The 25,989-nt window shown below is 38.2% G+C and overlaps 1 protein-coding gene across 6 annotated transcripts; it reads left to right on the top strand.

Moving 5' to 3' along the window:
• Positions 1 to 1,411: 1,411 nt before the first annotated feature.
• On the top strand, positions 1,412 to 25,631 carry CCDC34 (coiled-coil domain containing 34). 6 transcript variants are annotated; one of them, XM_047072177.1, is made up of 5 exons: positions 1,412 to 1,740; positions 7,270 to 7,405; positions 13,748 to 13,855; positions 23,044 to 23,185; positions 24,682 to 25,631. In XM_047072177.1, exons 1-5 carry the CDS (start codon positions 1,412 to 1,414, stop codon positions 24,894 to 24,896), a joined length of 930 nt encoding a protein of 309 aa, XP_046928133.1. In that variant the 3' UTR covers positions 24,897 to 25,631. The 6 variants fall into 6 exon arrangements, with proteins under 6 accessions (XP_046928133.1, XP_046928132.1, XP_046928131.1 ...); XM_047072176.1 differs by lacking the exon at positions 24,682 to 25,631 and adding an exon at positions 23,565 to 24,056 and having other exon boundaries at positions 7,273 to 7,405; XM_047072175.1 differs by lacking the exon at positions 24,682 to 25,631 and adding an exon at positions 23,565 to 24,056.
• Positions 25,632 to 25,989: the final 358 nt, after the last annotated feature.

Genomic DNA, 25,989 nt, shown 5'->3' with positions numbered 1-25,989 from the left:
CTTGTTTAAGGGAATCTCATGAGTAAGGAGAAAATCACTGATTCAAATCCAGGTCCCCTTCATACTAACACTTTTATGCTTTTTTCCTCCTCTGCTTCAGGGATGTCAGATTATGTTGGGAATAGCTTGTTACCTCCTATGAAGCCCTGAAGTGGCCCGAGGCCTTTTAATGCTGTTACTGATTCTAGGGAGGTTCTCATAAAAGTCTTAACCAGATCTGCCAATATTGAATAACAGAAGTAACTCAAGAAGTACAGAATGTAAACTCCACTAAGCCAGTTTTATTTCTTTATTGACTATATTACACAGTTAAATTGATCTAATTTTCTGCCATTTTCATTGTTTTTACTGAAAATTTTAACAAAATTAACAAAAGTTAGCCTTCCACTAAAATAGTTTCAACCATGTCATACTTTATTAATTATAGCTACTGCCTTGTGAATTGCCCTTGGTTGCTATTATTTCTGCCGTACCTCATTCTCACGTGTCAAATTTTGCAGATCTAAATTTCATCAAAAATTTTCTATTACTCTTTGGTCAATAACAAATTTGTGTGCTGTCTTAGCCTTTGTCACTTTTCAGTCTGATATTTCTACTAGTAATATGCATCATGAGCTGGACCAAAGCCATATTTGTTTACAAGTGTGCACAGTTTTGTCAGCATGAACAAAGCATCCAGGTTTATTGTCTACCACTTCTTCCTTGCTACCGTCATCCCTATTCCCAGTACCTGAAAAGGACAATGCTCCTTCCGAGGTCTCACCAAAAAAATCATAAAATGCAGATCACATAATATCTTAATACGATGATTCTACACCACAAAAGAATGAGGAACGTGTGAAGGCAGGGCTTTTACTCTATCTTTCGTGCTTAGCACAGCCCCTTGTAAATTAGAAGCTTCAAAAAGACCTCAAAATTCACATGCACCGACACACTAGTTACCTTAAGATGTCAGGCAAACGAGGTGCTACCCAAAACAACGGAAGATTGCCCTCAAAGAGCATGCTTGGATACACTTGGAAACTTGGATAAAGTTCGCTCTCCTCTCCCCATAAAATATGGCTGTGTGCGGCAAGAAATGACCGATCCTTAAAACCCTGACCTGTTAAGTATACGACGGTAGTTTTGGCTTCCGCCTCTTGCTCTGCCTCGCTCAGTGACAGCACATTTCTTGTACTACATGAACGGCAAACGAGGGTCGCTCCCCGCACGCCGTCAGCGGCGGGCAGAGGGAGGCCCGGGCGCAGCAAGCCGCGCTCCGCAGGCGGGGACAAAGCCCTCGCGGCCTCCACGCGTCGCCATGGCAACGCGAGGTCTGCGCCCGCCGGGATAGGCCGGCCTGGCGCGCGCGGGGCCTGCTGGGAGAGCACGTCCCCGCCGCCACTCTGCCGGTTTGAACTTGGCGGGCCCGATGTGGGCGGCCGGGCTGTGGGGGGCTGCTTCGCCGGCTTCCTCGGCCGGCTGCAGGTCCAGGTCTCGGCCTTCCTCTGGCCCCTTCTCCGACCTCATGGCGGGCGCCCCGGGGCAGGGGCCGGAGACGGTGACGGTCTGCTCGCCGTCGCCGCCGCTGAGCTGCAGCAATTCCACCATGTCACTGTTGTCTCCCCTTGGCCACCAGAGCTTCCCGTTTGACTACGACGATGGCGACGGGGAGGATGAGGAGGACGTGGAGGAAGATGCTCAGGATTTAGAAGCTAAGGTGGCGAACCTGAGAGGAGTGGAGTTACAGGGGTGCGTCAGGTAAACCCTGGGCTACGGGCCGGTACTGCCCCTCTCAAGATCCCTTAGACCCTTGCAAGCGCCTTCTTCTGGCGGCCAGACACCCTCCTGGCGCCCGCCTCGGGGCCGGGGCCGTGCAGGCCCCTGCATTCTGAGGTGCCGCTGCTGTTTGCACGTAGAGTTGTGGGCCAGTTCTCACACATGCCTGCAGATTTTCTAGGATTCTAAATCTCTTTAACTGAGAATATGATCTCTACAGTCCCTGTGCAGAAAAACGTACGTAGTCTCAAAAACACAAAATTTTCCACCATTTCAGGAGTTTCCTGAATATTCACAAGTCAGATTGTGGACACCAGAACTCTTGTTCAAACCCTTAACACCAAAATTGTTTCCTGTGCCTTGGTAGTACCTGGGGTTATTTTGAAAAAGATCTGATTGCCAGTGAAGGAGGTTGTAGTAAAGCAGTATTGCTTTGGGGGCCATAAGTGAGGAGCTGAAACATAGATTAGCAATGTCCATCTCCGCATCCACAGACAAGGCTGGGTCTGGTCTGACCACTCACCCAACAGAATAGAAATCACTGAGTCAGTGCTAGAACCAAAGAGATTATTAAAATCACCTTTTTTTTTTTTTTAATTTCTACAATTACTCAGCAAACATCTAGTTTGTACCACATACTAATCTAGATACGGGGGACCATAAACAAGATAGACACGGCCTCTACTCTCACGAAATTAAAGCCTACATGAATTTATTGTACTCATTTTACGGATAACAAAACTGTGGCTCAGGATACAAGTACAAAGTGGATTCAGAGTCACCCACCTAGCTATTAGCAGAGCCAGGCCTAGCACTGAGGCATACCGATCAGGTTCTGTCTTCCCTATGCGACATGCCTATTATTATGAGCTGTATAGAAACAAGAATAAAGGGCCTATCCCTGCAGGAATAACTTTCTGAGACAGGCTGAGTAATGCAGGTTCCTTCTGGAGTAGGCTCGTGCATCATCTTTAGAAAACATTCACAAATTTCTGATTATCAAGCTGTGAAAGGCACAATACAGGAGATCTCAGAAATACAGGCCAGAGAACGTATGCTTCATGTGTAAGCAGCAAGGTAGCCCGCTTGAGGGTAAGGCCGTCATACCCAGAATGTGTGGATGGAATATGGAACCATATGAGATGACTGCTATACACAGTCACAGCAGTGAGAAAGTAAAAGTAAGTACATTGGGGGAATGGAGGTCAGTAAGACTAACCAAGCAAGCCACTTGTCCAGACTGGTTGTAGCAACAAGAAACAGGCCTCTGATCAACCTGATAGTGGTTCTTGATGATAGAGTTTCGGGAGTCCATTCTCATGTGGGTCATCATAGGCATTCTTCAGGATTGAGTTGGTCCCAAGGATTTTTGAAATAATTTTAAGGCTTTGGAAACTACCTTCTGAGTCTAACCAACAAGGCTGAGCAGTGTCGACACAGTTTAGCAACCTATGGAGGAGCGATGGTTATCAAAACCACAGAGCAGCTACTGAGACCTTGTGTTAGCTTCCAGGAGCCAGAGCCCTAATCAAGTGGAGCTCAGGAGAGGAGCCAGACATGTTTTATGTCTCACTTTAGCCAAAGCCCAAACAAGCTGGTAGCATCCCAGGACTAAGGCTTCCCTCCTTATCGCTGCCATATCACAGCTCATTCCCTATGAACCAAAGGGAATAGGTAGGATATGGCCTGGAAGGAATACACAACTTGCCAGGCCTTGTGGGTAGCAAGTGGCAGATGCCTATTAGGTGTTCAATAAATGTGCTGAATGAATGCCTAATTCCCACTCCTAGAGAACACGTAGATACAGTGGCTGTCTTCAAATGCTTCAGAAAACCTAGCATTTCCTTTCAGGAAGGTAAGTGTTTACAAAATTTCCTCATTTGTCCTCCCTACCTCCAACCTTCAGTTGGTGCCCTGGACAGTTTGGGGGTGAGGTGATGAGGAGAGCAGGCAGCCCGAGCCATAGTCCCAGCCCCGTTCCAGCAGTGGGCATTCTCTCCATGGACCAGGGAGTACACCCAGAGCTGTGTGGGATTGTATGCCTTGTGCCCATTGTTCATCTGCCACAGGGATAGACTGAGGCATCGGGTGCGCATGGTGAGATGAGCTCTGGGTATTTTAGGTGTTCATAGAGCCGTGCTTAGAGGATGGCTTCAAGCGTGTTGGACGGGACTGAGATGAAGCTCACAGTTGACTTCAGAAAAGATACTGAGAAGTATTTTCCTGGAGTCTTTCATCATATGCCTTGGGCCTTCTATTTATTCACCTTTATCCTGGTTTTTATATTACTCTGTGCATTAGGAAAACCATGCCTTAATAAATGTCTTAGTTGTAAAAAGCTGCTTATTAAGCCTCTTTTGATTATGGGTAGAGGTGTAGTGTATATGCTGTACATTTTGTAGTGTATATGATATCATTTGTTAAAAATGTTAAGGCAAGACATTTAATATTTAAAGTGTCTTTTTTTTTTTTAAGAAAAACACTGATCTCACCCTTTCAACAAATATTTGTTAGGACCTTACTATATTCTAGGCCCTAAGCTAGACTCTTGAAATAAAAAATGAGTTAAAACATGCTTTCTGTTTGTAGGGAATTCATAGCCTATGGCAGAGATGGACAAGTGACAGACAGCCCAAGGCACTTAGTCCAGATATTTTGCAGTTTTACTGTGAGGGAATAAAGATTAATGCCTGAATTGAATGTTTTTTTTTTTTAATGTTTATTCATTTATTTTGAGAGAGACAGAGAGGGCGAGAGGGAGAGAGACTCCCAAGCAGGCTCTGTACTGCCAGTGTGGGAGCAGACACAGCACTCCATCCCACGAACCCAGAGATCATGACCTAAGCCAAAATCAAGAGTCCAGACGCTCAACCGACTGAGTCACCCAGGGGCCCCCCTGAGTTGAATCTTGAAGGGAGAGTAGGATTAGCCGAACTCCTCCTCCTACAAAATGACACGCACCAAATGCTCACTGAGTGCCCAGAATCTGTGTTAAGTGCCGTAGCATAGATTGTCTCATGCAGTGGCACCTGTGAGGGAGCCTCTGCTCTCATGTCCATGTGCTGGATGAGAACAGAGGATTCAGTAGGTTCAGAAATGTACTTAGCTAGGAGGAAGCAGGTAGAGATTCATCCGAGACATTGTATTTCCAAACCAAGCTCTTGCATGGCTCGCCCTGGGGAGGTGGAGGCATTTCAGTTTTAGACGAAACTGCGGAGCACAGGGGCATGGTGCATTCATCAGTCTGCTTCAGTGCGACAAGACTGGTAGGGTCCAGAGCAGCCATTGGCAAAAGAGTCTGGGAAGACAGGCGGGAGCCAATCTGCGGGTGTCAGGCTGTAGAGTTTGGATTTCATCCTGTGGGCAGGAGCCACAGAAGACCCTTGAGGTAGGGAGTGACATGATTGCATTTGAAGGCTGAATCTGTCCAGAGTTGTGGAAAATGGTTTGAAACGGAGGCAGAAAGGCCGGCTGTGTCCACCCCGTGGTGGTAAGGTTGGGAAAGAGGAAAATGGCTTGAGAAAATTGAAAGAAGCAGAAGAGACATGACTAGGTGATGGCGTAGGTGTGGGTGGTGGGGGCACTAATGTGGACAAGGAACAGGAGGAGGAACACAGGTCTGGGTTTCTGGCGTGGCTGGCTGGGTGGCTCTTGGTCCTCTTCACTGAGGTAGGATTTTAAGAGAAGTAAAATTTTTCTCCGTGGAGAGGGTAGAAGAGGATTAGACGTGTTTGCCACTGATTGATATTTAGGTGGAGCTCTCTGTCAGATGGTTGGAAATACATCTGTAGCTCAGGAGAAAGATCTGGCCTGGGATGACTGATGTGGGCACCATCCGCACCTGGTGGTAGTTGAAACTGTGGGAGCCGATGAGGTGTTTCTTCAAGACGGAGAAGGAAACGTTCATATGAGAAATAAAGAACACATCAACAGTGTCTCTTTCCTGCCAGAATACAAATTGCATGAGGACATGGATGAATGAATAGCAGGAAAAAAAATGAGTAAGCCGAAGCTGTGAGGTAGAAGAAGTTGTGCAGAGCGGTGGGCAAGGCAGTTGGTTGCCTGAAGCAGGAATGTTAAAGAGACAGAGGCACTGAGTCTATAAACACCTAGTCTTTAGAGCTGCCTTGGGTCCTGAACAACCTTTCTCTCCTTGGGTCCTAATGGTTCCGCTTTTGCTAAGTTTTATGAGGCTTGTGTATCTGGCTGAGGCCCAGTATTTCTCCTCCCCTCCCCTCTTCTCTTGAGCATGAATGAGTACTTATTTTTCCATGTACCTAAAAAGAGACAGACTGACAGAGGTGCATAGTGGAGATGGAGGTCACTAAACTGGGGAGTCATAAACACCCTGTCTGAAGAATGGCAGAAGGGAGTCAACCAGAACATTAAAGAATATAAGAACCATATATATTTTTTGGTAACTTTAACAGAAAAGTTGAGAATTTCTGGGGCAACTGGCTGGCTCACTTGGTAGAACACGGGACTTGATCTTGGGTTGCAAGTTTGAGTCCTACTTTGGATGTAGAGATTACTTTAAAATCTTAAAGAAAACAAAATTCTGTTTACCCTTCACCCAAAATCCTTAATTAAAAAAAAAAAAACAACCTTTTTTGTTTATTTTGAGAGACAAAGCATGAGGGAGGGATAGAGAGAGAGGGAGACACAGAATCTGAAGCAGGCTCCAGACTCTGAGCTGTCAGCACAGAGTCTGACACGGGGCTGGAACCCACGAACCATGAGACCATGACCTGAGCCGAAGTCAGACGCTTAACTGATTGAGCCACCCAGGCGCCCCCAAAATCCTTAATTGTTAACACATTTGCTTTATCATTCTGAGTGTGTGTGTGTATACACACATAGTCTCACCCCCACCCCCCTGGGACTATTTAAGGGAGGAAAAGGGGAAAGTCTGCTCCAGGATCTGATTAGGATCATTTGTTGTAATTAGTTGTCCAGATGAGAGATTTTTTTTTTTAATGTTTATTTATTTTTGAGAGAGGGAGGGACATAGCATGAATAGGGGAGGGGAAGAGAGAGAGGGAGACACAAAATCCGAAGCAGGCTCCAGGCTCTGAGCTGTTAGCGCAGAGCCTGATGCAGGCCTCAAACCCATGAACCACGAGATCATGACCTGAGGCAAAGTCGGATGTTTAACCGACTGAGCCACCCAGGTGTCCCAAGAGAGATTTTTAAGAATAAAAAAAAAATGTTGTCATTGAGCCAAATGGATTGGTATAGTTATCCCAATGGGTTTTTAAATAATGTGATTTTAGGTGATGAATTCAAAAGCAGTTTGATAGATAACTAATTCCAATATTGGACTTCCTGTTCATGATTTTTCAAGTGTATGTTTATATATAATTAAATTCATATGTATGTATTTATAAAAATCACAGTATTATAAATACATTTATTATATATTATACTGCTTTTGCTGTGTAGTTTCAGTGATTTTGACTGTTAAGCCAAAGAGGTTTGAATACAGATGCTATAGTGTCCTCTCTCTTGTAGCAGTGTGGTTGGGTCAGAAGATAACCAAGAACAGAAACAGGTGTGCCTACCCGAAAGCCGCCTGACACCATGGGAAGTGTGGTTTGTTGGCAAAGAAAAAGAAGAACGTGACCGTCTGCAACAGAAGGCTCTGGAGGTAAATTAGACAGTATCCTTTTTACTGAATCTATGAGTTCACAAATTAGAGCTGCTGTCACAAGTAAAATGTTAATATTATCCCTCAAAACAAAATTTTTCCGTTTCTTTGTATCAGTTTGCTATTTCCATTTTAATCTCTCTACTTGTAGAAATAATACATTCATCATAACATTTGGAAAATACAGCTAAGTATAATGAAGAACATGAAAATCTCTAATTTTACCACTTAAACATAACCAATGTTAATATTATTGCATATAGCCTTCCAGATTTTCTGCAGTGTAAATTAAAAAAAAACAACAAACTACAAGTGTGTATATTAAGACATATAAAATGGAGCTTCACCATATATACATTTAACTAAAGTAAATGCAACTGCATTTATTTGGTAAAATTTTTAAGAAAAAAGAGAAACCAAAATTGAAATAGAGACAGAAACCTACCCCCCTATCACTCAGAGCATTTGGCCTAGGGTGAGTGTGTGTGGGGAGACGGGAATCTGCTGGGCTTTCAGGGTTTTTCAGTTTCTCTGTGCCTCGCTGCCTCACTTGTGAGCATTTCTGTGTTTGTGATTCTGTCTGAACTCTCACTCTCCAAACTCCTAAAATAGCGTGAGATACATTTTCACATGAATCCTTTGAACTCTTCGTATTTGCTGCTGAGAACCTAGCAACGAATTTGGAGGATTTGGAGGATTTGGAGGATTTGGCATCCTGTAGTTATTCACTATCTGGATTCTCCCTATCTGAGCCTAGAAACCAAGTAGATCTGAGTGGTAAGGGGTATGTCTTATTTCTAATGAAACAGCATCAAACTCTTTTGTAACCTTTTTTCCACCTGTCATATTGTTAATATATTTCTGTATAATTGAATGTGTTTATGACATCATTTCTAAATGGTTGGCTAAGATTATTAAAATGTATTTTAAGTGTATTAGATATATACTAGAATATAATTAACTGGTTCACTATTGTCATATATTTAAATGTAATCTATTAGTAACTATGTTGCCATAAAAATCCCTGGATCTAAAGCATTGCTGTCCATGATCTTCTTGTAATAAATTTTCCATATCAGTTTTGTCACTAGTTATTTCTGTGATGGATTTTGAACCGTGTAGGCAGTCACATATTCGGGGGACGTGGCATGATTCAATGATTGTAGAAACCAGTGTATTCTGCTGTGTCCCTGTTGCATGATGTTTGTAAAACACAAATTTATTCCTGGAGAAGTGCACAGTAGTACTTGTTTCCTCTTAGAAGGGCACGGGACTTGAGAAAGATCTTAATATTTGATGCCAGGTGGGCTTGTTTAAACTTTTTCGCTTCAATTTCCTATCTGTACGATAGGAATAAAAATAATACCTATGTCACAGGATTTTTGTGAGATTTAAATGAGACAGAATATGGTGACTGGTATTGTTGTATTGGTATTGTTACTGATAACATTGCTATTTGTGGCCTTTCTAAAGCTTTTTCATTTATTTTCAGAATTAATGTGATTTATTGAGACCCCAGAGTTTTAGCCTCAAATTTTAACATTTCTAATTCCATTATTTAGTGCAGTAGCTTTCAAAATATTTGTTCCTGGTGAGAAATATACTTTGCTTCATGTCATACACAAATGCATACATATACGTATCTGAAACGATGTCTTGATTTTGTGCAAAATCTGGTATTCTGTCCCTCCCTTCCTTCCTTCCTTCCTTCCTTCCTTCCTTCCTTCCTTCCTTCCTTCCTTCCTTCCTTCCTTCTTTATTTAGAGCGTGAGTAGGGAAGGGGCAGAGAGAGAGTACCAAGCAGGCTCCGTGCTGTCAGCGCAGAGCCCAGCATGGGGCTCCATCTCATGAACTGTGAGATCATGACCTGAGCCAAAACTAAGAGTCAGATGCTTAACTGACTGAGCCACTCAGGCACCCCTTTATTTTTTGTTTTTAAAACCCACAGATTGGTTTTAGACTCAGTTTGGAAAACACTGATCTAGTGAGCCATTGGTAAAGTGGAGTTCAGTTTATGGTATTTAGCTTTATCTCCAACCTAGAGATTCACTTATTACATTAAGGAAAGGAGGAATCCCTTCAAGTTATTTCAGAGTCAGCATACAGTAAAAGAAGTCAATTAAATTACAAAAAATTCAAAAGGGAGCCTGAACTTTGGAGTCACATAGAACAAGCCTAAAATTTTAGTTTTGCCATTCTAACTGTGACCTTGGCAGAGTTACCCAATTTCTCTGAGTCCCAGTTTCTTTATCTGTAAACCAGATGTTAGAGAGGCAATAATAGTGTGGTTAAAAGCATAAATTCTTGAGCTGTACTTTCTGGATTAAAAACTTGGGTCTTGGGCATATCCTTAACCTCGCTCTGCCTCAATTTCTTTATCAATAAAAGGGGGAGAATAATATTGACTTCATAGTGTTGTTTTGAGGACCCAAGTGAACATAAGGAGATACCCTAGTATATAGGAAGCATTCAATGAAAGTTAGTTGTTATTATGTATTAAAACAGATGATAATAATAAATCCTGAAGATTTGTTTTGAAAACAGATGAAAATAATGAGTATAAAGTCCCTACCACAATGATTAAGCAGGTAGCAGGGTATGCTTAGTTGAAAGATTAAAATCTCTTCATGTATTTAGTACTTTGAAGTTTCTTATGGCTACATCATTAACTCTAAACCAATTAAAATCTTTTAGCATGAATCTTAGTGTATCACTCATGCGAACGGTATAAAAACATATAGGCCCACTACTCACTTTATAAGTTTATTTTACGTTCTTGTGATATTCACATTGATTTTCATGCCTTTTCCTTGCTTTGTTTTGTTTTTCTTTTTTTCAAAGATTCTATTTTTTAAGGAATCTCTACATCCAACATGAGGCTCAAACTCAAGGGTCACATGCTCCGCCGACCGAGCCATCCAGGCGCCCTATTCCTTGTTTTATTTTCTAAGTGATGCTTTTCTTATTTTTCTGTCCTACTTTATTGCATTCTCTAATTTGTTTACAAGTCGTACCATTAAAAGCATAGATTATTAGTCATAAGGAACAATTCATTTCAGATTCTTGTTGAGGACCAGAAAGTAACTTTGCCAATGTTTTCAGTTCCTGGCAAAGCTGAGACTGGGTCCTCGTTCTTTCAGCTTCCAATTTCTTAAGTGTTTTTTCCATAATATCAAGGTGTATTGTAGAAATGAATGGGTCAGACTTAGTATTTAATTTTGAACTTACCCTACCGGTCTTGTTTTTTTCCTTGAAAACTTAAAGGAAAATTTAAAGGATAATTGGGTCATTAAAAAATCATCTCTTCTCCTAAATTTCATTTTAGCAACAGATTTTTAGACAGGCATTTGTTTCAGACATGTCTCTAAGACTGAATTAAAAAACTATTTTAAAAAAATTAAAAATTTTTTATTATTTTTTTTAATGTTTATTTTTGAGAGAAAAAGAGAGCGAGTACACACGCAGGTGAGGGGCAGAGAGAGAGGGAGACAGAGAATGTCAAGCGATCTCTATGCTGAGTGCAGAGCCTGATGTGGGGCTCAAACCGTGAACTGTGAGATCATGACCGGAGTGGAAATGAAGAGTCAGATGCTCAACCAACTGAGCCACCCAGGCACCCCTAACATTTTTTTAAAAATTAAAAAGAAATTGCTTTAATCCATCAACATATGGTGCTTATAAAATTGGTTATATTTGTAACTAATGTTGAGTGATAAATATAGTAAATGTTGAACATTAGTATTATGAAAAACTAGCATATTGGTATTATAGATCATATACATTTTATATTTAAATTTTTATTATTTAAAAAACTTACTTAGACTGCCCTAAATTCTTTATAACCTTTAGTTAATTCTGATTTTTAACATTTGCTTTAACATTTTAATACAATCTGTTCTAAATTATGAAAATGATCTAGTGTGTGAATAATCCAGGTGGTTTTTTCTTTTTTTTCCCCATTTGCCTATGGCCATTTCATTCATTAGCCCTTAATAAAGAAATAGGGCAGGATATATTTAGAGTTGATGAAACTCAAAACTGTAACTTTTCCTGATTCCTACCTTCAGTGATCAAAAGTTCTTCGAAAGTCAGCAAAAGCTATTGAAATAAAAATATACATTTAGGATCCTTTTTGGATTTTGGTTTTCCATAATCCAGTGTTCACTCTGTGGGAAAATAACTATAATTCTGTTGAAACTCAGTGGTCTCCCAAAAGACATCCTAGGGTCTGTGTTGGAGAGGACGCTGGCTATGCCTGGAAAAGGCATGGCCTGGTGGTAAACAGGTGGAGCCTGTCAGGCTGGGAATTCTGAGAGGGGCCGCCTGTGTGTTTGTTGGGGAGAGGGGATTGTGTCTCAGAAAGGGATGTGTATTCTGGGGTAGCCAATGACTTGAACAGACATCCTGACAGTAGAGCACTGTTTGAGTCATTTACAGCATTTTGTCAGTTGTAGGTACTTTTGACCCTTCATCTTTAATTCTTACATCAACTAAAATTTGTGAAGAATAAGTCTGCTTTTTTCTCTGAGTTTTTAGTATAGTTACGTGAAGAATCTTAAAAAGGTACATAAATATAATCAATCATATTATTAGTTGTATGTTTAAATGACTACTTTCCTTAAAAATAAAACAAGAGTATTTTGGAAAATTTTGGATATGTGGTTGTCAGATCTGTATCTAGCAGTCACACACACACACTTCTTCTCAGACCTTCTTCCCCTCACTACTCCTACACTGTGGCAGCCTCCCAGTCAGCTCCCTCAAAATAGTTGTCCTCCCTTCAAATGCAGTCTGCAAACTTGAAGGGTTCAGAATCATTCCCTTTCTCATGTATTCCTGCTTCGTAGTGTTCAATTTACTGTGCCTGTCTTGAAAGACCTTTTGCTATCTAGTTAGTACGACACTCTGATTTTCTAGTCTGCCCCGCCCTTGTCAAGCCATCTCCTCACTGACCCTCTTATGGTACTCATTTCCAACTACCGTGGTTCACACTGGTTCTCTCCTCTTCCCCTCCCTTCCTTTCCACTTCCTGAACTGTTAAACACAGCCCCTCACAATATGGTGCTTTAATGCTTTCGTATGTAGATTCACATAAGATTGGAGACGTCTGGAATTTCATCTGTATCTCGGTTCTTGCTGTCTTTATAGTAGGCACTGCGTAAAAAAAGTATTAGGTGAATAATCAAGGCATAGCATCTGTAGAGGTAATGAAGAATCCCTTCAAAACCAAGATGGATATTTTACTTTTGGGGTGATGAGGGGTGTATAGTGTTGAAAAGTTGGAAGACTTTCTGAACGAGTGAGGGCAGCTATTTTCTATGCAGCAGAATTTTAGGATGAGAGGTCATGGAAGACAGGTATCCTGCGACCAGTTGTTCTAAAGTCCAAAAGGTATGTTCTTGGTGTCAAGTTTTATCTTCATTTCATGTATCACACTGGAATTGTCTGACAGTTGAAAAATTGGCCCTCCCACTAGCACCCACGCTCAGGTAGGTAGGTCTTTGGGAAAGGGAGGGCTGGGGAGGAGGACTGAGGTCCAATGAAAGAGATATAAAAGTATCTGATTATTAGTATCTAAGGAGGGAGAAGAAAAATAACCAGTAATTATGGCAGTTGAGTCCTAGGAGTCTAGTTTGAACAGCATTCTCAACTAATGCAGTAATTTAACTGATGAGTGACAGAGTGGTGGCATTCAGCTCGAAGTTTTATTTGGCCATACCTTCTACATTCTTTCTCCTGAGGAAATGCCCAAACGTGTAGATTCGAGTGACAGCAAGGCAGTTAAATAATCTGGGATATGAATGTGGTTTTGTTTTACACTCCAGCAGCTATAAAATCAGTGAAGAAAAATCTGGATTCTTTTTTTTCTTCAAGAAAATTGAATCACTTCTCTACATTTCTTCTTTTGGTTAACTCTGAATTAAAATTTTAATTTAGGGATTATTTAACTCCTGTCCTTTATCTGCATTAAGAATCTAGAAGCTTTTTATAGCTAAAAAAGTTGCAATTCTCTTGAGCTTCTGCCAATAGCATACAGTGATGCCAAAATTTATGTGTGGGAAAGTTGATTTCAATGAGGGTAATTTAGCTGAAGTTTAGTCTAAGAACCTAGTGTTTTGCTGCCAAGCAATTATTTGCATTTCTAAAAAATGACTTATAGTTTTTACCAATGCTTTCTTTTCATCATAGACTAGTTACTGAAGTAAGTTATTGTCACTAATGGTGTACTTTCTATAAAGGAAATTATGTTCTTGTTTAATTTGGTTAATGTCAGACTTGCTTTTAATATGCGATTCAAGTACTTTTATTAAATGTTGCCTTTGTTTGAATAAAAATCTGTAGGAATTAAATCAACAGCTAGAAAAAAGAAAAGAAATGGAAGAACGTGAAAAAAGAAAGGCAATTGCTGAAGAAAAGCACAAGGAATGGGTTCAGAAGAAGAATGAACAGGTAGGGAGAAAAAGAAAATGCACACCCACATACTGACCGCTCTTTTTGCAAAGTCTTTTTCTTTTCATTACTCCTCATAACCTAGGTTTTTGTTATTTTCTCTCAGTTTCTTTCTTCTCTGACCTGATTTTTTTTCCTCTATCTTCATGGACATTTGCTAAGTCTCTGTCTTCTACCCTTTGTTCTCTGCTTCTCTCCCTTTTTCCCTCCTGTGGCTTCCTTGTGTCTTGCTTCAGGTAGTCATGAAGTCTGTATCTCTAGGCCTGACATGCTGGAGTCTTGGGTTTCCATCTGTTCAGTTGGCAGGCAGCTCTAAGCCTGCAAATCTAAAACAACCCATTTGTGCCCATTCTCCTTTGATTTCTGTTATGAGTACTGCTGTCAGCTCAGCCACGTCAGCATAATCAGAATTATATTCATTTGTGTGTGACCCCCCCTCACCCCACCTTTCCTGTATAGTCCCTACTCTCCTGTTTGTGATCTCTTCCTATCTGGTCCTGTTGTATCTTTCAACTTATTTACTGTTTATTTCCCCACACTGGATGTGAACTCCATCAGACCAGAGATTTTTGCCTCTTTTCTTCAGTTCTCTAGCAGCTAGATCAGTGCCTGGCACATAATAGATACCCGAAAATGTTTGTTGAGTGAATGAATACAACCTCTGTGTCTTTGCCAGACTGATCTTGCTAAAAAGGCAAACGTCATTCCCCAATTCAAAATATATTTTTTGTGATTCCCTACCGACCTCTGAATAATGTTTTCACAATTCTAGCCTGGCTGGTGAAAGATCTACTCTCTGCTCTCTGAGTGGTATCTTCCTCCTGTGGTTCCCTTCCTTCTGTGCTGTTGTTTCTTACTAGCATTCTTCTGGGAGCACACATAAGATTATCGTGGCCCATCTTCTTAGAGTATTAGTTTTACTGGAAATTTTTGAGAGGAAGAGTGTTATTTTCATATTAAAGCAAGCATAGATATTTAATGGGGTGGAATATAACTTTTATATTGTGTTTAAGATACACAATAGATTTCAAGGAAATCTCAATGGACTGTGCTCCCCACTCCCCAGGGATTTGTAGTCATGAGAAGTTTTGAGAACACTTCCATTCTGTTTCTTACTTCCTTATTTTTTTATATTATACTTCATCAACATGGAATCTCATCATATCCTCCACCCTACCTTTCCCTTTATTATCCAACTTGAAGTATTTCCTGCATGAATCACTCACTGATTACATGCTTGAAATAGAAACTCTTTCCCTCTCTGAATCCTTGTTCAATTTATATCACTTTGTTATACACTGCCTTGGATTATCTATGTATTTTGTTGCTATTTTGTATTATGCATATATCTTCACTTCCTTATAATTTTAAGACTCTTAAGGATAGGAATTATTTTTTACATTATAACTTTTTAATCCAGTATAAGATCTAGCATCATTCTTTGTAATATAGAAAGCATTTTTACTGGAATGTATGAGTAAATCTATTATCTTTCAGTTTTATTTTGTTATTTTTTGTTTCAAATTTTTATTTAAATTCTAGTTAGTTAATATATAGGGTAATATTGGTTTCAGGAGTGGAATTTAGTGACTCATCACTTACATACAACACCCAGTGCTCATCACAACAAGTGCCCTCCTTAGTACCCATCACCCATCTAGCCCATCCCCCCCTCCTCCCCTTCATCAACCCTGTTTGTTCTCTATAGTTAAGAGTCTTATGGGGCGCCTGGGTGGCTCAGTCGGTTGAGCGTCCAACTTCAGCCCAGGTCATGATCTTGCGGTCTGTGAGTTCGAGCTCTGCGTCAGGCTCTGTGCTGACAGCTCGGAGCCCGGAGCCTGTTTCAGATTCTGTGTCTCCCTCTCTCTCTGACCCTCCCCTGTTCATGCTCTGTCTCTCTCTGTCTCAAAAATAAATAAACATTAAAAAAAAAATTAAAAAAAAAAAAGTCTTATGGTTTGCTTCCCTCTCTCTCTCTCTCTCTTTTTTTCCCCCCTTCCCCTATGTTCATCTGCTATCTTTCAGTTTTAATACATTCTTATATTGGCTCCTAAATTAGACATTTTGAAAATACTTATCTTTTGTTTGTTTCCTATTGTGATTTTTACATATTTAGAATGGTACTGCTTTTCTTATTTGATCCAATTTTATGAATTTAGTCAAATATTTAAGTTACTGGACAGAGTTTTAAATTTTTCATTCTAGTTGTCCTTAACTATTATTGAATCTAATGCTCAATGGAATTAATAAGAGTACCTAACCAATAATTTCAGTAAGTTGAAGATGACATAGCTTTCTTCATCCAGATATTATAAGAAGGAAATTGGCTGGACGTGTGTGTGTTGTAACCATAAACATATTTGATCTTCAGAAGTAAGTTGTTATTATTTTTAAGTTGCTTCATTCCATAATATAACAAGAAAGAATTCTTTAAGTCTGTGTGACTATTTGCAAGCTCTGGGTGATAATTTTGTGAAGTTTTTGGCTATAAAACAAAACCGTTTTACATGTACAGAATAGTATTCTCTCTCCTCTAAAAGCTTCTCTTATCTTTTAGCTCCATTAAGCTCATTTTACCATGCCAATCAAACATAGTTGTTGTTTTTCTGAGAATGTAAGATACCGCTGAGAGATGATATATTCTCTATTTTAATTAGTGTCAGTAGATCTAATCCAGTTATTTGAGAAAAAAATTTTTTTTTCTTTTGGAGGGAAATGGCTTGTCCTGACATAAATCACCAATTATTGAAAGCAAGAGTCCATAAGTATGAGAATAGTTCAGAAATGAGCCCTGAGAAATTAAATTTATTTATTCTGCAGAATTCTTGTACAAATGAAGGAATAATTGATTACTCTAATTTTTTTTTTTTCTTTCAGACCTGTCAGATTTCCTAGTTCAGTCTTAGTTAGATTTACCTCTATTTGTAAAGACTGCTCTCCTGGTTCTTCTCTTCCCGTCTGGCATCTAGCTTTTTTCTCCTCTGTTTACATTTCATGGTGTGTGGTCCCCCACTGCCTCTAGCTTCATTCACATTTTAGCTATATCTGTGGTGTAATTTTCTCTAAGTCATTTTCACTGTGTTCTATCAAGTAATCAGACAAAAAGAATTTATGTATCCATTAGCAAAGTTGGTTTCTTCTAATATGACTGTAAATTGTTAAGTCCTTTTCAAATAAATGGCTTATCTCATCTGGTACTCTTAAATTTGTGTGGCCATACTAATTCATATTTTTAGATTTATTTTTTTTTACAGCATGTTATCACATATTTTGTAAAAGGGCTTTATTTACCTTCATTGTTTTAAAAAGATTAAAAATAAAATTACTTTTAACTCTTAAGACATGGAACTGATATTTCAATGTAAAAAATTAATTCGGATCAATAAAGCAGATGATTGATAACACTGTTATTCATGCACTGAATACTTTTACACTGTGGCAGATACTACTAGAGGAACCAAAATAGAACTTCAGAAACTTTAAGTAACCAGTTATTTTGTTAGTTTCCTTTAGTTACAAAAAACAAAGGTTCTCTCAGGGCCCCGTCCTGAAAAAGGGAAGATTTATTATTATGCTCTGTGTGGTATAGAACTGGAGTGCCAGAAAACCTGAAGCCACTTAGTAACGGGCTGCTCTCTCTTAGTCCATCTCTCTGAGTGCCTGCTCTGTTCTTTTGCTAACAACTAAAGGCATTCCATTCTTTCTTCTCTGGCATAAATTCTACAGAAAGTCTTTTTGATGTTTTAAAAGAAACATCATTGAACTATAATTTACATACAATAAGATACACCTTTCTTAATTTTGATGAGACTTGACAAACTTGTATACCCTGGATAAACAGTGCCATAGTCGGCACATAGAACATTTCCATCACTCCTAAAAGTTCCCTTGCGCCCTTTTGTAGTCAGCCTCTGATCTCCACCCACAGTGGGCCTCAGCTCCAAGGAAACCATTAGTCTCCCTGCTGTGCCTTTGGATTAGATTTACCTTTTCTAGAATTTCATATAAATCAAATAATAGAATATATATTCTTTTGCATTGGGCCTCTTTTGTTTTTAAAATTTCCTGGTATTGATTTTGCCTTCTTTTTTTTCAACAATAAGTATTATATTCTATGTAATTTCACAAATTGTCCATCCATTTGCTAGTTGATGGGAAATTGGGTTATTTCCGATTTTGGGGTATTATGAATAAAATTCTTTGATCACTTATGTACAATTTTTTTTTAAGTTTATTTATTCTGAGAGAGAGAGAGAGCCCAAGTGGGGAAGGGGCAGAGAGAGAGAATCCCAAGCAGACTCCATGCTATCAGCACAGAGTGCAATATGGGGCTTGAACTCACAAACCATGAGATCAGTATCTGAGCCAAAACCAAGAGTTGGATACTTAACTGATTGAGCCACCCAAGGCACCCCTGTACAAGTCTTTCTGTGGACATTTGTTTTCATTTCTTGGGTAACTGCTCAGGAACTGAATTGCCAGGTTGTATGGTAAGTATGTGTTTAAGAGAAATTGCCAAACTGTTTTTTAATATGCTTGTATCATTTTACATTTTTTATGACTATTGTATAAAAGTTCTAGCTGTGCCACATCCTTACCAAGGTTTATATTGTCAGTCTTTTTCATTTTAAGTCATTCTGGTGCATGTGTAGTGGGGTGTCATTGTTTTCATCTCCCTGAGATCTGAAATTTATCATCTTCATAAGCTTATTGTATTAGTCTCCTAGGGCCGCCATAACAAAATACCACAGGCTGGGTAGCTCAAATGACAGAAATTTATTTTCTTACCGTTCTGGAGGCTGGTCTAAAATGAAGGTTATCAGTAAGGTTTGGTTTCTCCTGGTTTGCAAGATGGATGCCTTGTCTCCACACCATTACATGCCCTTTTCTCTGCATGAATATCCCTGATGTCTCTTTCTCCTCTTATAAGGACATCAGCCCTACTGGATTAGGACCCTATCCTTATGACTTTAATCACCTTCATTACCTCTTTAAAGGTCCTATCTCCAAATACAGTCACTTTGAGGGTTAAGGCTTCAACATAGAATTTTGGGGGACACAATTCAGTCTATAACACTACCAACCATTTCTACATCTCTTGTCCTGTTTTTGTCTTGTGTTGTGCTTAAATTTTTGCCCATTTTGTGGAAGGATTGTATGTCTTATTCATAAATTGTAAGAATTATTTATATATTCCTTTAATTCATTCATATATATCTATATATAGATATACAGATATAGCAAATATTTCTTCCCATTTAATTTTCCTCAGTGGTATTTTTTAAAGGGAAGTTTTAAATTTTCATAAAGTTGATATTTTATTTTTTTATAGCTTGTTGTTTTTGTGTCCTGTTTAAGAAACATTTGCCTAACACCAAGGGGGTAAGAATGCCTTCCATTGTTTTCTTCGGGAAGTTGTATAACTTTAGCTTTTATCTATATTTTAAGTTACTTTTAATGTGTGGTAAGAATTAAGCATCAGGGATTTTTTTTTTTTTTTTTTTTTTTTTGCATATGGATGCTAAATTGTTCTAACACTATTCGTTGAAAAGATAATCTTTTCCCTATTTAATTACCTTGGCACTGTTGTTTAAGATCAATTAACCGTCTAAGCATAGGTCTATTTCTGGACTCTATTCTCTCCCATTGATCTAATCCTGTGCCATTACCACCCAAGCCTATTACTGAAGCTCTATAATTCTTGAGTTTATAATTCTTTTAATCAGAGAGTGTAAATCCTCCATTTTTTCTTCTACAAAATTGTTTTAGTTACTCTGCATCTTTCCATATACAATTTAGAATTTCTCTGATCATGTTTGCTTTAATAAGGCCTGCCACAGTTGGGATTACATTAAAAATATAGATCATTTTGGAGGAAATTGACATCTTAGTAATATCAAATTTTAAATCTGTAAACATGATTTTTCTTTCTATTTGCGTCATCTTTAATTTCTGTCAGTGATTTTTTTTTTTTTTAGTTTTCAAGGTACAGTGGTATTACACATGTTTTGTTAAATGTATCCCTAAGAATTTCATGGTTTTGGTGATGAGAACAGTTATTTTGCTTATTCCTGATAGTATGTTAATGACTTCCATGTCTGGTTTTGATATCAGAGTACTACTGGGCTCTTAAAATGATTTTGAATATTTACACTTTTTTTTTTCTGTTTTCCAAAATAATTCACGTGGTGATTGGTATTATTTCTTCCTAAATGTGTGATGGAATCCAGCAGTGAAGCTATTCAAGGCTGGAGTTTTCTTTGTGGGAAAGTTTTAAATTCCGAATTGTTTTTACAGATAGAAGGTTATTCAGATCCTTTCTTTTCTTTTTGAATCAGTTTTGGAAAATGGAATATTTTAAGGAATTTGACATTTCATTTAAGCAGAATTAATTGACATAAAATTGTTTTTAACATTCATTCATCTCTGTGTCTGTATGATCTGTGATCTGCCACTTATTTGTGTGACCTTAGGCACATGGCTTAACCTCTTTGTGCCTTCATTTCCCATTTGTAAGGTAAGATCATAATAGTGCTCACCTCATATTGTGGTCATAAGAATTGACATAGTACAAACGTAGAAAGTATATAGAAAAGTAACAGGAAGAGTCAGCACTCAGTAAATGTTAGCTGTTATAATTGAAGACAATGTAGGGACTGGGTGACTCCTCGTTGATGAGTTGTGGAAAAGTCTCATGCGTCAGTGAGCCAGATACGCTACAAGATCCTTTTCAATCTCATAGCTTTTCTGACAGTAGAGTAGTTAAAATCCAGTATTGTTTCCGTGGAAATCGGATTCTTAGCAGGAAAGGATTCCTTTTTGGAGCTATCATCTGGCCAGCAAGACAGAAGTACACTTAGCAACTTGGGGAATGACTCAGGCTTTGATTTTTAAGACCTGCTTTTCCTGCATAGGACTGGACATATATTGTATGTAACTGATGTTTGTTACTTGGGTGTTAATTGAATTGCTTATATTACAGTATTCTACAAGATGCTTTCAGTGGAAGAATTTTTTTCTTGGCCCATATTTCTTTGCTCCGTGAAGGGTGATGCATATGGCATCTGTATTGCATATACTTATGCCTTGCATGTTGTTTTCTACACCTTTGATAAAGAGAGCTAGCCATGTCATTGGCTTATTTAGAATGTGACTGTGTTGGTAAATTGTATTCTGAATGAAAAAGAAAAAAACATTGAGTTATAGTCCAATTTTTTTCTGTAAAGAGCCAGATAAATAGTTTAGTCTTTGCAGGCCATACACTCTGTTGTAGCCATTCAACTTTGCTGTTGTGGTACAAAAGTAGCCATAGACAACAAATATATAAATAAATTGGTATGGCTCCATTTCAATAAGACTTTATTTACAAATATAGGTGGCTAGTGGACCATATTTGGCTTGGGGACCATTGTTGGCCAACGTCTGATCTGTGTAAGACTTACAAGAATTGTATAGCTAGAGATTTGTCTGTATGTACCCTTATAGCAGTATCTAATGGTCCAAAATGTTATTTTTTTGTTCTCTGTAACTGACTGATGGAGAAGATTTTATCTAAGTGTACATATTGGCAAACTGTCCAAGAAATGTAGGTATATCGCTCCTATTTTAGAGTGAAGGTCAACATTTATTAAAACATACAAAATTCAGGATAGTCTAACAGGTTGTAATTTCAGTTCACTATCAATATATCTGTATTGAATACCTACTGTTTACTTACCACTGTCACAGGCTCTGAGTTTACTTTCATGAGCAAGGTCTTTGTTACTGTTATCATGAAACTTACAGCCCAGTTGGTAGACTAAAATTGAGCAGGTATGTTACATATTTTCATAAGCCACATTGTGTCGGTCGCTATGTTTCCACCTATTTTAAGAAATAACTGAAGTTTAAAAGATTACTTCATATAACACTCGTTGCTTGTATGAGCATAATTATAAATATTCCAATTAAAACTCCTTCATTTTTATTTAAGAAAAAAAAAGAAAGGGAACAAAAAATTAATAAAGAAATGGAGGAAAAAGCAGCAAAGGAGATGGAGAAAGAACATTTGCAAGAAAAGGCAAAAGAAAAATATCAGGAATGGTTGAAGAAAAAAAATGCTGAAGAATGTGAGAAGAAGAAGAAAGAAAAGGTATTTTTATTAAAGTGACCAGTTGAGATGTATGGCTTTGGTGTTCATACATGCCAACTATATTGTATAAAAAGTTTCTCACGGAGGGGATGCTCTCGGGTGGCTCAGTCAGTTAAGTGTCCAACTTCCACTCAGGTTATGATCCTGCAGTCTCGCGGTGGATTTGAGCCCCGGCCGGGCTCTGTGTTGACAGCTCAGAGCCTGGAGCCTGCTTCAGATTCTGTGTCCCCCCTCTCTCTCTGCCCCTCCCCTGCTCACGCTGTTTCTCTCTCTGTCTCAAAAATAAATAATAAAAATTTTTTTAATTTAGTAAAAAAAATTTTTTTTTAAGTTTCTTATGGAAAATTGGTACCATCTTAGCATAAAATAAATATATGAAGCTATCCCTACTTATTTATATTATGTGTAAGTTTCAGAAATGAATATGAATTGTGGTTTTGTTAGGTTGACAAATATTAATAAGCCTGTTGGTATATTTTCAGTCTAGTTCAAACTTTATCATTGTTTATGTTTTAAATATTTTTAATGTGTTTTTATGAAAGCCTTATTACATTTTATTAATTACTGTTCTATTTTAAAACAACAAATTGTTGGCACGCCTGAGTGGCTCAGTTGTTAAGCATCCGACTCTTGGTTTTGGCTCAGGTCATGGTTTCACAGTTCCTGAGTTTGAGCCCTGTGTCCAGCTCTGTGCTGACAGCACAGAGCCTGCTTGGGATTCCCTGTCTCTCTGCCCCTCCCTGCCTCCCTCTCTCTCCCTCTCTGTCTCTCTCTCTCTCTCAAAAGTAAATAAATGTTAAAAAAAAAAAAAAAAAACCCAGAAAATTGCTTTTTTCTTCTTGGGTTTGACGTCTTACTGTTGTTTAGAGGCAGCCATCTTTAGATCGTATCCCTGATCATGTTAAATTTTGCTCTCAAATTATATAAATATGACTTAGTATTTATGATCAGTAAGCCATTGGGGTGGGGAGCTACTGGGGAAAAGAGTCAGTGCAATTTGAATAGAATTTTTAGTTATAGAATATCACTAGAGATTCTTTGGTCTTGTCATTTTAAGGAAAAAGAAAAACAACGGCAAGCTGAATTACAGGAAAAAAAGGAAATAGCAGAGAAAAAGTTTAAGGAATGGTTGGAAAATGCAAAAAATAAACCTCGTCCAGCTGCAAAGGGCTATGGTTATGCCAACGGAAAACTTACAGGTTGGTTTTAATGTTATGTGGCTTACATAAATATGGCTTGCAGGAGCAAATATTATACATTATGTTTCCTTTTGACAGAAATAGAAATGTGTAAAAATCATTTTTCTTTCAAATTACTATTTTCTGGAAGATTATAACACACTGTGTTCCTATAGAGATACAATAAATTTATTGTCATTCTCCATAAATCAGGTATATTTTAAAGGCAGTAGTTGCAAAAGTAATGATTTGTAACATTAAGAAACACATTGAAACTTTCTTATGTTTTTGGCTTTTGAAGCCTTAAGGAGGATGCATTTAAGGGGCCTTTTTTTCCTCCCCTTCCTGTAACCCTCCCTGAGGCAGAACTTGCAGCGTCTCGGGCACATTTGTTTTGCAGGGCGGAGTACTGCGCGGCGTATGACCCCGACACAAAACCGGTGGGCCTTCGGGCCTGCCCTTGTTGGAAATGGCGCTGCATGTTTTTCTTTGTGCCTCCTGTTGGAAGCTCAGGCCTTGCTGACAGCTGCCTTCACTTGTTTAAGTGATTTATTATTAAAAAATACTCCCATTCTGTTCTGTTCACACAATAGAACATATTCCAGACTTTGTTTTGACCATCTCGGTGAAGTGTGTGTTGACATATCTCTGCAGTCAAAGTGGGTTGCCAGTGTCTGAACGACACATTCCTGCTGTCAGGGTTCAGGCCTCTCCCACATGTCATAGAAGTCATCCATTACAGCTAGTAGGCACCGGGCATGGTCTGCTCTTTTTTCTTCTTTTCCTGTCTGAAAAAAAATAGTAATAAGCGGTGGTTTTGACCGAAGGATTGGATGGGAAAGTGAAAACTTTAGGTGGGAATATACATATTTACTGGAAGTTATTTGCTAAAATAATGGATTATTTTATTAAATTTTTTGCAATTTAAATGAGTTTTGTTCAAATAAACTTTTGTCTGCAAATGCTCTACTGCTTTTACTAAGCAAAATTTTAGTGATATTATGAAATCTGATCAATTTGAGTGATTGTAATGTAGAATTTCAGTCATTATGAATAAGAGTTTTGTTCACTTTAGCTAAATATGCACTATTGCAATATACTTTTTTTTTCTCTCTCTCTAAAGTTTAGTATCTGACTAGGGAAAACTAGTACAGAATCAGTGGTTTCCCAGACTGAGGTAAGAAAATGAAGATTTTGTTCAATTTAAGGGTTCAAAAAGGGATTTCCTAGTAAAATTTTTATGTGAGGTTTTATTTATATAGATTTTAAGAACACTCTTTGGACTTCTAGAATTATCATTTATATTTTAATTTTTACTGCAGTACTTACTGTATTTGAAAAATGTTACTTGTTTGAAAATATTTTAGAGTTCAAGTTTTAAATGGATTAAGTTGGCTTCTCAGTGATATTTTTGCCCTTTTGATACTGCAACATTTTTCTAGGAATTTAAAAATAAGCAGTTTCTTTGATCTTAAGAAGTTTTTTCTTGTTTTGTTCTGACTTTTTAATAATTTTAGATTTTTACAGTGGAAATTCTTATCCAGAACCAGCCTTTTATAACCCAATTCCATGGAGACCCATTCATATGCCTCCTTCCAAAGAAGCTAAGGACCTATCAGGAAAGAAGACTAAAAGGCCTGTAATAAGTCAGCCACACAGGTCATCGTCTCTGGTGGTTCAGAAAGCCAGAAACAATCTTTGCCTTGGAACTCTGTGCAGAATACAAAGATAGCAGATATGGGAAATTGCATGCTTTTACCTGGAGCTATTTAATTTTAAAATTAGAATAGTTTTTTTACTGCTCAGGCAGCAGCTCAACATTTGATGTGATTATTAACAAGTTCATGTTTTTGCATTTGTATATGTTGTCCTTAGAGTTAATTGAGGAAGATGTTTTATACATTTTCATTTTTATAAGTGCTTCAAGGTAGATCTTGGCATATTGTTTCACAGGATAGGTGACTGGATATCTAACAATTGTGTTTCTATTTAGCTTGTATTAAAACGACATTGTAATACCAGTAAAACCAACAATTTGTATGGTGTTCTTTCATACTCTGTTTATTTGTGTTTATGTTTATCATAGTAAGATTAAGCTTAAATTGTTCAAATAAGCTTTTGTAAACTGCATGCTCAAAATAACTCTTAGAAGAATCTAAATGGGTTAGACTTCTAGAGTAATCAAACACAGTCTTCCTTGATAGCTTTTGGTGTATTTTTCCTTATGTATATATTTTTAAATAACTAGAGGCATGTTTTTTATAACAAAGAAATGAGGGTTGAGTTTTTGAAAGGGAAACTTAAAAGCATTGTTATAGGCTCTGGATCTTAGGTTAACATGTAGCAATCTTGAGACACTAATAGTATTTTGCTATACTTCGTACAAATACTTATACATTCATTATAATTAGGTAGTTAATTTTGAAATTAAGGTTAGCAGTACTAAATTTTAAAAGTCTGTATCTTTTTTTAGGGACCGTCAAGAAATGAAGATTTGTTGTGGCAATATAAAGTTCAGTAAATTGACTTAAAAGTGATTCCTATTTAGAATATACATATTCCATGTTTCTGCTAGGTTAGTAATTTGCCAAGTTTCTAGTGACTAACGGGCAGTGGTGTTGACCAACGCAAAGGAGCGACAGTAGAATCTTTGAAGGGCATTCACGTCATCAGAAATCTAGGAAAATTCACTTCTAAGCAGGAAACAGTTTGGGAGGCGCCAGTAGGGTTTGTTGGGACAGAATAGTGGTCAGATTTATAAGCCTGACCATCCGTCTCAGAACCTCTTAGACATAGGGGTATTTTCAGACAATCATTCCACTTGA

This window comes from Lynx rufus, unplaced genomic scaffold, assembly GCF_022079265.1.
Source record: "Lynx rufus isolate CCGP_SWC_20201006 ecotype Redwood Valley unplaced genomic scaffold, mLynRuf1.p SCAF_9, whole genome shotgun sequence".
NCBI lineage: Eukaryota > Metazoa > Chordata > Mammalia > Carnivora > Felidae > Lynx > Lynx rufus.
This window is presented reverse-complemented; position numbering and strand designations above follow the sequence as displayed.

Bases quoted from the DNA above. Each gene is read 5' to 3' on its own strand.
- CCDC34 (XM_047072175.1), top strand. From the start codon at position 1,412: ATGTGGGCGGCCGGGCTGTGGGGGGCTGCTTCGCCGGCTTCCTCGGCC. The intron at 7,406-13,747 runs GTAAATTAGACA...AAAAATCTGTAG, and splicing joins TGCAACAGAAGGCTCTGGAG to GAATTAAATCAACAGCTAGA. The intron at 23,186-23,564 runs GTTGGTTTTAAT...TTTGTTTTGCAG, and splicing joins TGCCAACGGAAAACTTACAG to GGCGGAGTACTGCGCGGCGT.